This window comes from Fusarium musae, chromosome 8, assembly GCF_019915245.1.
Source record: "Fusarium musae strain F31 chromosome 8, whole genome shotgun sequence".
In the NCBI taxonomy this organism is placed as follows: Eukaryota; Fungi; Ascomycota; class Sordariomycetes; order Hypocreales; family Nectriaceae; genus Fusarium; species Fusarium musae.
The window spans coordinates 1,161,386-1,172,525 of record NC_058394.1 but is presented as its reverse complement, the minus strand read 5'-3'; the positions used below and the strand labels follow the sequence as shown (position 1 = coordinate 1,172,525).

The window sequence follows — 11,140 nt, the reverse complement described above, 5'->3', positions numbered from 1 at the left end:
TGCAGGACCGGACATAGGAGGACTTGAATGATTTTATTTCGTCAAGAAAACCTTGCGAACTTTTGCATGAATTTCCCTTTAATGCCATGCTCACCGTAGCCTGCCATACACCAGTTGATGAAAAGCCACGAACCACCCTCGCAAAAACCCTAGAACAATTGATCGAGTTTTTTAATGTAATCTTGGTGTAGTGTCCCTTTGTTCAAGAGTCTTGTCAAAAGTCACACAGTTACAGCACAGAAGATGCCCGACGTAAACCCAGTTTTCAACCAGCGCTTAAATTTTGTCTATTTGATAGAGGTTGGTGATTGTTTAAGCGGCGGCGATAGCCTTGCGGAGACGGGCACCGCGCTGGCGCGAGTTGAGGTGCTCGCGCTCGACAACAGCATCGGACTTCTGGACAACCTCCTCACCCTCGGTCAGGATGAGCTCGATGTGGCAGGGGTTGGACATGTAGGGGTTGATCTGTTTTTGACGTTAGATGAGTCTCGAGGCGGAAGAGTTGGGCAACATACACGACCGTGGGCACGGTATGTCCTTCGTCGCTGCTTGGGGGCCTGGTTGACCTGGATGTGCTTGACAATCAGGGCACCGGTGTCGAGACCCTTGGCATCAGCGTTGGCCTCAGCGTTCTTGAGGAGACCGAGGAGGAACTCGGCGGACTTGACGGGCCATCGAGCCTTGGAGACACCGAACTGCTTGCCTATTGATTAAGTCCATCAGCATTTTTGTTCTTCTGACGCATATATCCCAGCCATTTGCGGTCTCCGAATTTCTCCTAAGTCCATCGCTAACGGGGGAAGAATTTGCCGAGTCGTACCTTGGGCGGTGCGGCCAGTGCTGCCGGCATATCGTCGCATGGGGACGGCCTCCTTGTGCTCCTTGACGTTCTCGAGGAAGGTAACAGCGCGCTGAAGCTTCCAGCCGTTGATGGCCTGGGCGGTCTCGCGAGTGTTCTTGAAAGACACTCGGAGGTAGGCACCGCGGGCGCGGGCCGACTTCGAGGACTGGATCTCGGTGGCAGCGTATCGAACCTATATGCGTAGAAAAAGTCCAGAGTCAGCCATGGCACGCACATCTTCAAAATCCCTGCCTTCACAACAGCCATCACAAATAAAACACAGCGGTTCCGGGCCAAGATGGACGTTTCGTCAAAAATTGCACGAGCAAGTTCGTGACAATTCGAACAGCATGAATATCCTCCTCTTTCTCATGATGGCGGTCGACGGGGGCTCGCAGTTACTCACCATCTCGGCGACTTGGGTGGTGAGTGACGGTTTCGACGACGAACGTGGGTTGGCGGGCGTGAAATTGAGAAATTCTGAGCTCTTGCCCTAACAGGTCGGAGGGACCACAAACTCGCTTTCCCCACTCCTTTGGGAAAGAGCCTTAGGGCTGCCTGCCCTGTTAGTGCGATTTCCGAAAAGCAGCCTCAAACGGCCAAAAGAGATGCGAGAAAATGGAGAGCAACGAGTGGAAGACTGTGGTGAACTGGAAATTGTATTTGAGTAGTATTGAGATATTTTGCGACTTATTACGCTGTGATTTTGTATATTATTTTGCATACTTGGATGTAATTCATGTCACCTGACTCTTATCAACTATCACCACGTGACTCTGTCATGCAAACGCCCCATCATCTCCGCTGTATCCCCGGACCCGCCTCGGAGACGGAGAAACTTGGACAGACAAAGTGGGCCTGAGCTTCATAGAGCTTCAAAAAATTCTTTCTCAGTGTCTCTCAAAACGCCCAGCGTCCCCAGACAAGGCTATACAAAAGACAAGTTTGGACTTTGATCCACGTCCGCCTTCTCTCGACGATATCCCTTCGCTTGGAATCCTTCTCGCCAACGACATATAGTCGTCTCTAATTATTCCAAACTTATTCAATTCCTCTTCATCCCATTAAGATGGCTCCTTTCACTCCTCGAGGAGGCGGCCGTGGTGGTCGTGGCGGCGCTCGTGGAGGCCGCGGTGGTTTCGGTGGTGATCGCGGCGGCTTCGGTGGCCGTGGTGGTGCGCGCGGCGGACGAGGTATGAATAGCGCTCTCGCGGCGTTTCTGTCGCGGTGTTGTTGAACTTCAAGACTGACTGTTTCGCAAAGGTGGTGGCCGTGGTGCTCCCCGTGGCGGTCCTCGCGGTGGTGGCCGAGGTAAGCATTAGTCCTCCTCAACAGCATCATGATTGCGATACTAACAGAACGGAAAGGTGGTCCTCGCGGTGGTCGCGGCGGTGCTGGTGCTGGTCAGCGAGGTGGTGCCAAGGTCATTGTTGTATGTTGATCCTCAAAGTCTAACTTTTTCGCCAAGTTTTGCGATCTAACTTTTTTCTTCACAGGAGCCTCACCGTCACCCCGGCGTCTTTGTCGTCCGTGGTGGTAAGGAAGATGGTCTTGCTACCCGCAACACAACACCTGGCGAGTCTGTCTACGGCGAGAAGCGCATCTCCGTCGACGAGTCTGTCCAGAACGACGATGGCACCACTACCACCACCAAGATCGAGTACCGCATGTGGAACCCCTTCCGAAGCAAGCTTTGCGCTGCCATCGCCGGTGGTGCTGATGAGATCTACATCAAGCCTGGCTCTCGCGTCCTCTACCTTGGTGGTGCCTCCGGTACCTCCGTCTCTCACGTCGCTGACATTGTCGGTCCTACTGGCTACGTCTACGCCGTCGAGTTCTCTTCCCGATCCGGCCGTGATCTCATCACCATGGCCTCCAAGCGACCCAACGTTGTTCCCATTGTTGAGGACGCCCGTCAGCCTGCCCGTTACCGCATGATCGTCCCCATGGTCGATGTCATCTTTGCCGATGTTGCCCAGCCCGATCAGGCCCGTATTGTCGCCATGAACGCCAACTGGTTCCTCAAGGTTGGCGGTGGTGTTCTCATCTCCATCAAGGCCAACTGTATCGACAGCACTGCTCCCGCTGCCGAGGTCTTCGCCAACGAGGTCCAGAAGATGCGAGCTGAGTCCATCAAGCCCAAGTTCCAGCTTACCCTGGGTATGTTTTTACATCCAACAACCAATGACTTTTGGTCCATCTGACTAACATATTACAGAACCCTTCGAGCGTGACCATTGTTTGGTTGCCGGTGAGTACCAGCGCTACAAGTCCTAGATGTACTAGGTCGAGCTTCTGTGTAATTCGCTTCAAATGAAGATTGGAAGAGATGGTCTGCTTTGTGTCATGCGGTTTCCCAGGTATCTCACGGTTCCCGGTAGACTTTTTGTCTTCAGCTTGTTGCATCAGGGAAAAAATGGTTGACGGCATTTTCTTCAACAACGGCGAGGGGCGTTCCGGGTGGGTTGGATCTGTAAATATCAATGTTTGTCCGAATCTTAAAGCTTTTTTGGTGTCGCGCATCCCAAAAAAGAATCTGAAAAGGAACAAGGATATCAATTACTTATTTTGTTTTCTTCAAACGACTACGGATCTACTTTTCAGTTACAACTGCACCTTCGCCCTGGGACGCGCCGTTGGTTAGGCCGTTGGGAGAGAGATGGCACGGGATCAGAGAGGATTGTACGATGCTATAAGGCCAGGCCAGTGGCTCTCGTCTGCCTGACCTACGACTTGATGATACCCCCAATACGATAGCCACGCCCGGAGTCCCAGTGTTGTGTCTTTGTTAGATTAGAACAGTTCGAGCAATGCAATTCGTTACCTCTAGTTGTCTATGCCCCAATCATCGCTCACGCTTAGCTTTACACGTAAGTCTCGGAACTTTTTGAACTAGTATTTTGTTCTCGAGGCTAGTCAATCTTATGCGTGTCTTTCCTACTACGCATCTGCAATGCCACGTCTATGTTCTATGTACAAGCTAAGCTAAATGTACTGGGTATCAAATAGTTCATGATCAGATTATAATCCCTTCCTTCAAGCTGCCCACGATCTTCGTCGAAACTCCAGTTCGGTATCTGGAGAGGGAGCCTTAGCCATGACCACCGCCATGGCCTTGGGTCTATCTTCGCCTGCTTTCAAGCGGATGTCATAGTTAATGAGTATATGTGCCAGCACAAGTTTGATCTCATTACTGGCAAAGAAACGGCCCGGGCACGCATGTTTGCCTGCGCCGAAATTGATGTATGTATCGTTGAGGGAAGTGAATTGCCATCGATTGCTGGCTTCTGCAGATTCTTGTCGAAGCTTGTAGAAGCGGAAGGCATCGAAGCGTTCGGGGTCGGGGAAATAGCGCTCGTCGAGAGCGATGCCGGCTTGAGGCGCGAGGACTTTGGTGCCTACTGGCAGTTTGGTGCCATCAGAAAGGGAAATGGGCTTCATGACCTTGCGGATGAATGATGCTATATCATGATTAGCTTTCGTCGAGATGTCGAAGGGTCTTGTTGGTACTCACTGATGTTTCCGCTGAGACGCTGGACCTCTCTCATGAAACTATCCAACTTCTTCAGCTTGGCCATGCTCTCCTTGTTCTCCCATCCATTGTCAACTTCCAGAATGCAATACGCCTCTTCTCGAAGCTCTTCTTGTACTTCTGGGTATGCTGCTAGGTCGCAAAGGCATTCGCAGAGCAGGTTGTTGGTTGTGTGGATTGAAGCCGCCGCAATAATCAACTGGAGTTCTGCCTGGGTTGTGAGGTCGGCCTTTTCCTCCTCTGGCAGTGCTTCAATAAGCCATTGGATCATGTCGTCTGGTGCATCTCCACCGTTGGAAAACTCCATATCGTGGAGTCGCTCTTCGAGGATTGGCTTTAGCATTTCCTTGGCAATCTTGATGTCCTTGCGGATCTGTCGAAGCTCTGAGACAAGATGCTGGCCTACAGGCCGAGCCCATTCAGGGATGAACTGGAGCTTGACGCATGCTGTAAAGACGTGAACGGCAAAGTTGATCGAAGTGTCCATCCACTTCTCGTCTCGGTTGATGGACGGTCCAACAAAGGCTCTACCACTCAGACGGGCTACAGCACGAAGACTGAACGGTTGCCATTTCACCGGTGTCCAGTCTTCGCAGGCTGGGAACTCGGTGGCTAAAAGATGCTCCAGTTCCTTTTTCAGAAGGGGTACCACTCGAGTGAGGTTCTGTGTAAGTTTTGTTCTGACCAACAACGCCAGTAGTTCACCGTTGTGGCCTGGAGAGAATTTTGTGTACTTGCTTTGGAGAGCCTAATGGTTGTTAGTATTTCAAGTTATAGGCGGACTTGAAGAAGTGGCCTTACATCTGACACGGCTTCTGTTGCACTGAGGATATCTTCTGGAAGTCCTTTAAGTTCACCAACCAGACGGGCGGGTACTATGACTTGAACTCCCTCGGTAGCCTTGATCTGATAAACCCGATCCCGAAACTAGTACAGCATAAGTATATATGGAGTAAGTGATACCGAATCGACCGACCTTTGTGTAGCTGTCTTTAATTAATGTTTCGGCATCGAATATCCATTTGGTCTTTGAGGCCTTGTAGAAGGGTATCTCGAGATGGGATGTCTGCTTCTTGGGGAAAAAGAACCAGACTGCAATAAGGAAGATGGTGATGGTGATGTAGTATCCAGTGCAATGACCCTCACTGACGAATTGGGGGAGCTGATAATCAACACCAATAGGTGAGGCAGCAAGGCTTGATACGTTCTCCATACTGAGTGTGAGGGTGGGTGTAAGAGGGTTCAAGAAGGGAAATAAAGATAAGAATAAAAGAGGCTCTTTGGTAAATAGATAGATATCGAAATGTATTACTCCTTGGATACGGTTTCAAGATGGAAGGCTAGTCTATACCGAGGGTGTGTTGAGTTATAAGTGAGTGGTATCAGTAGTGTATCAGAAGAGTGTCCCCTCCATGAAAGGAAACGACACTGGAAACTCGATCGGTGATGGACAGGTTCGGCGAGACACAAAATACCCGAAGCGAATCACAGACGGAGTTCTTTACAGTAGCCGTTGCTTATGCAGATAATTGTATGTGTGTGATGTAGAGAGAGAGAAAAGAGGGTGATGATGATGGTGATGGTGATGGTGATGGTGGTACAGAGGCAGAGCCAAGACGGAAGCCGTACGGGACGCCATTCCTTTTGACAACTGGCTCGATGTTGTTGATCTCTTGAGCCGTCTCTGAGAGAAGGTCTGAACATTGTTGGTCTGTGTTGCTCTGAGACAGACTTGTTCAAAGAGCTGCTCTCGGGATGTGGCATTTCCGGGTGTTAGCCTGACGTTGGGTATCAGACTATCAGTAGCGTGAGCTGGTTCTATCTAGTCTGTGGCCTGGTCTTGTATGTGTACAGAATTGTCTCTAATAAATTGGGGACTTCGCTCATGTGGATGGAATTTGACCGTCCGTCTTTACCGATCATCGTTGTTGATGAATGGAATGAGTTGAAGGTCTTGACTCAGTCCGTTTATCGTACGTACTGTACTCTATGGAGGAGGTCAATCTCTTGTCTATTGTCTCTTGTCTCCGAGTCTCTCATTTAATTTTATTGATGTTGTTAAGTACAGTACAGTACAGTACAGCTCATCACACAGCTTCAGTGATGGTCATTACATGGCCGTGCTGCGTGTGATGGTCTTAGTAACTAATGACCTAGTGAGTTCAGAGTCCGTGACTACGATGGGAATGGCCCTAAGTTCTCGGATGTCGGGACTTCCACTCGCTAGCGTCGCTGACCTGCTTGACCAGCAGCGGAAACTCCAAGTTCCGTCGGGTCCTTGCGCTTCTGGGATATTTCGATCTGCCCTACAGCCAACAGCAGTTGTCGATTTCCATCTGAGACCATCTGTATCTGACACTCGGTCGCTATCCCTGATGATAAAAAAAAATTAAGTTAAAGAATTTACGGCCTGAGATATCGGATTTGGATCTGGATCTGACTTCGGCGCAAACCCAAGTCCAGCATGAGAGAGAATAGATGCCCTTCAACTTCGCTTCGCTTCGTCTCGCTTCGTCTCGCTTCAGCTCGATACACAGACGAGGCAGCTTTGGGGTAACATACGTTACATGTCTGTTACCGTCATGTTTGATAGGGCAATCAGCACTATCCAGTCATCATCAGCTCCACGTATCAGATACTGTTTCTTTTAGTGTCTCATTCAAATCTGAACATTATTTCTCAAACGTGTCCGATGATATGGTATCATTAACTACTTGTTTAGATTTCTCCTTGATTTATGTTAACTCGGTTTATGGCCCACCTTCAACTCTCACTCTAAACACCTTTGATTCTCAAGTTGGCCAACAAACCCTTGCCCGCCCATGAAACCTCGAATATTTATAAGATCTTACTTAGCCCAGGCCTTTGTCGCAATGTCAATGTGATGGGCAAAAGTTTGCCTCATTTGCCGGATATTGCCGCTCTTACAATGGAACCGCGAGGGAGCTTCAATCTGGACTTTGAAGCACGACTTCACACTCCTACGGAATAAACCTTCCTGGTTTCCTTTGCTCATTCAGCTTAACAACCCGCAGGCTTAGATTTGCGTTATCAACTGTTTTGCAAATGAAAAATTTTCACTCATGCCGCCAGTCAGTCAGAGTCAGCCTTGTCGAGGCCATGTCAGCGTCTTTCAAGCGATAGATCAGATCCAGTTGCACGACTGGCACCTCGATTCCTGCTGCGCAAGGTCCCCTTTACCATATCGAGTGGGATACATGGTTACACAAGCCGTATCTATTTGATAATGAATAGTTCGCCCGTTCACTATAGATGTCTCTGCGATCCGCTCCGCTCCTCCTCTTCCGTGCCGTCCTCCCACACTGTTCCTGTTTCTATATGCACTTCAGAAGCAGGCAGTGCTCGAGAACCAATCATGACAAGCAATGCTTACCCCAGACGCCCGTCGTTGAAAGGTTTTCACATCATTCTTCGGGAACCCTGGCCCTGGGGATATTTTCCGTCTTCTCTTTGGCTGATCCGGGTTTATCTATCGTATGCGTCTGCCTTGCCAGCAATCAACTCATTTCGAACGAGGCACCCGCAGCCACGTTGATAATGCAAAGCGAACCGGGCGCTATTCAGCCCATATGCGAACATGATCGACGTCAGAACGAGGGAGCCAACTGCAGAATGGGAAAATTTTCACTGTCTTTGAGGGGGTTGTGACATATGGGGTGACGGTTGTTCGTGTACTTGCCAAGCTCTCTTTTGATATATATATCAGACATCGATCTCGCGTGCCCTCAGCCAACATCATAATACATCAAGATATCTCAAGCTCAATGGCCCCTGGCATGCCCCTATCCCGTGCACTTCAAAATGGCAGACTTTCAAGGACTCGGGGCCAAGTTCGAAGGCTTCCAGAGCTCGACAAGTGGTAGCTCATCAAGTCCATTTGTAGTGAGTGTTGCTCCCGTGATACACCCAAGGCTGTCTCTGACTTCAAGAAGCAGGCTTCTGATACATCTTCACATACATCCATATCTCTCGCTTCAAATGGCTGCTTGCCACCTCTTTCTACTCATGATACAACAAAGTCGCAGCATCACATGAATAACTTCCAGCAATTTGTCGACGATCTTCAATCGGTACTTCCATCTGTGATTCTGTACTACGTGCTCTCAGGATTATTGACAGTCTCTAGGCCGCCAAGCGAGCGTTTCCCAACTCTGCATATTCTCGTTACACCGAGGTTCAAGTACTCCTCATAAGATGGGAAGAAGACGAACTCGAAGTTGAATGGGAACTCAACGAGCTACAAAGGGTCTTACACCATTTATACGGCTTCACAACAGACAAGTTTCTCATCCCAACCCAAAATTCTCATCGCAAGCTCAATCACAAAGTACTGGGCTTTGTGGAAGAACATGAGAATGAAGATACCCTGCTCATCGTCTACTACGGCGGGCATGGGATCATCAACAAAGCCAGGCAGTCAACCTGGTCTTGGTACGAAGAGTGTTCTCCCTGTCTGACTCAAGCTGACTCGGTGTCTCAATAGTAAGGGTGACAAAAGCTACGCGACTGTGGAGTGGTCTGCTATCCAGACTCTCTTTGAGATGGTCAAATGCGATGTCCTTCTTCTCCTCGACTGCTGTGCTGGTGCAAGTGCCGCTCCTCTGACTGAAAGACCGACAAATATCAAAGAGACCATCGCTGCCTGTGGATTCGAGACGTGGACACCTCGTCCAGGCGCGCAGTCCTTTACCCATACACTAATCGAGGTCTTGAAGGAGTGGGCCTCACAGCTCCCTTTCTCGGCCGCGATGCTGCACAGCGAGATATTAACTCGACTCAAACACGCTCAGCCTGATCGGTCTTCGCAAGGAAGGTTGATCGAGTCAAGGAAGACGCCTGCTTATATCCTCTCAACGTCTGATCCACATGCTGCTTCCATCACCTTGGGCAGGATGTTTGAAGAAGAGTCTAGCTCGGTGTCGTCATCTCGGGCAATACCTGAGTCAGATCTCAGGAGTCTCTCGGAGAGAGTGCAGTCAGATACTTATATCTCGTCTGAGGACCGCATTCAGGCCTTGTTGGCTGTTGGTAGAAAAGGACAGCGAGCGGCCCCGCATGTTCTTCTCACTATTGCACTGGAAGAAGAACAAGTCTATGATGCGGCGAGTTGCGCTCGATGGCTCAAGCAGTTTCCACTCTTGGCAACTCATGTAAGTGTGGAGTCTGTCTACCGCAGTTATTCAACCCTGCTCCTACTTTCTGTGCCAGTCGTTCTTTGGGATCTACTACCAGAACATCCGGCGACTCAGTTTGTGGGCTACGTCAAGTCCCGTAACCTCTTGTCGATAGACATGGCAAAGGATGGAGCGGCTACGCCAATCCCCATTACCAGACAAGTGACGGGTGACAAAACTGGCGGCGACTCCTTTGATTGCGTTTCTCCGCTAAGATCAGTATCCGGCCTCAGTAGCTTGGATTCTGGATACGCTTCCTGTCTCTCACGACCCGCAAGCTTAGGTGTGGCATTGAGGCATAATCGACTACCCATGGATGGGGCAATGGGCTCCCTGGCTAGCCAAGCACTAGCGAGCAAGAGAAGAAACAAGTTGTCATCAACAGAGCTTCTGGGGCCAGAGAGGCCAACTTCTACACCAGTCAACGCACGTTTCAAGCCCAAACAGGAGTCTAGTTTGAAAACTCGCAGATCAAAACGCCTGGTCGTGTCAGTTGGCGAAGCAGAGCTGGACAACGACAAAATCGGCTACACTTGTGTTCTCTGGTATGGATATGATGTTCAACAAAGCCAGTCCACCAAGAGAATAACACCAAAACCAATATGGTAAGTCATCAGACGTTAAATCGACCAAGTTTGGTGAATGTGACTCCGCAGCTATGTGTTGTCATTTCTGCTGGCGCACGTCGAAAATCTACACCATGACCCATACATTTATTCTGCTTCAAGAGGGAAATAATCGCTGAGATTGGTCTAGGAACGAGGACTTTCGGTTTGAAGCACATGACTCGCCAATGTACTACCATTTGAGGGTTTCTGTGTGGGGAGCGCAGATGCTTGAGCTCATTGGCGAGCTACATGTTGATCTCTGTGAGCTTGTATTAAGGGGACAGCTGCCAGAGCTTGGAGCATGGCAAAATTTGAGTCTCAACAGTGCAGCGGTCGGGAGAATTCGAATCAAGCTGGCATACATGGATGCCAACGAGTACGAGGAACAGCAAACCACGGCAACCAAGGTTTCGGCAGCGAAACGGCAACAGCAGCGGCAGAAGTTGGAACGGCAGCAGAGTGATGACGGGCAGGCTCGGGTTCACCAGATGGACTTCCAGGTTTGGTAAAGAAGTGTTGGCCTCGGCATCTGGAGAAGTCAGGGAACAGCGAGTCGGGTCGGTTTGTTTTAATCCGGTAAACTTTCGACGGTGATTCTAGCAAGCTTGACATGGCACTCGTCCTGCAGGTAAGTATATCACTCGTGCTGAGCTAGCTGAGTACGTTGAAAAAGGAGTGAGGAAGACAGCGGGGATCATTGAAGCGATCGAATGTGACAAGAGAAACCCCTGTCTAGTGACGGGGACGGTACTTGGTAGTCTCCCCACACGAGGTAAAATTCCAGTTCCTTTCCATCTTATCAGATCGTGGCTTGCTGTCCGACTCTGACCCATCGGGCTGGGTCAGGGCTGACGATGGCGTCTTATTTCCCACCGTGGAACAAGTCCCAACATTGACCAGAGTTTAACAAAGGCAATTTCGTTTCCATCCCTGCTTGAACAAGTTCTTGTCCGTAGAATAGCGT

The 11,140-nt window shown here is 49.8% G+C and overlaps 4 protein-coding genes across 4 annotated transcripts; 2 read left to right on the top strand and 2 right to left on the bottom strand.

The window, feature by feature from the left end:
• Positions 1-312: 312 nt before the first annotated feature.
• RPL17 (60S ribosomal protein L17) lies at positions 313-1,250 on the bottom strand (the record flags this gene model as incomplete). Its single annotated transcript, XM_044828189.1, has 4 exons — positions 313-465; positions 516-703; positions 821-1,034; positions 1,248-1,250. 4 exons carry the CDS (start codon positions 1,248-1,250, stop codon positions 313-315), a joined length of 558 nt encoding a protein of 185 aa, XP_044676743.1.
• Positions 1,251-1,910: 660 nt separating this feature from the next.
• Positions 1,911-3,118, top strand: NOP1 (Small subunit processome complex component; the record flags this gene model as incomplete). Its single annotated transcript, XM_044828188.1, has 5 exons — positions 1,911-2,034; positions 2,105-2,152; positions 2,200-2,273; positions 2,338-3,001; positions 3,060-3,118. 5 exons carry the CDS (start codon positions 1,911-1,913, stop codon positions 3,116-3,118), a joined length of 969 nt encoding a protein of 322 aa, XP_044676742.1.
• Positions 3,119-3,877: 759 nt separating this feature from the next.
• J7337_010612 (uncharacterized protein) lies at positions 3,878-5,586 on the bottom strand (the record flags this gene model as incomplete). The annotated part of the gene is made up of 4 exons (XM_044828187.1): positions 3,878-4,302; positions 4,356-5,121; positions 5,175-5,300; positions 5,350-5,586. The coding sequence occupies 4 exons, from the start codon at positions 5,584-5,586 to the stop codon at positions 3,878-3,880; spliced, it is 1,554 nt and encodes a 517-aa protein (XP_044676741.1).
• A 3,349-nt stretch (positions 5,587-8,935) lies between these two features.
• Positions 8,936-10,685, top strand: J7337_010611 (uncharacterized protein; the record flags this gene model as incomplete). The annotated part of the gene is made up of 2 exons (XM_044828186.1): positions 8,936-10,173; positions 10,325-10,685. 2 exons carry the CDS (start codon positions 8,936-8,938, stop codon positions 10,683-10,685), a joined length of 1,599 nt encoding a protein of 532 aa, XP_044676740.1.
• Positions 10,686-11,140: the final 455 nt, after the last annotated feature.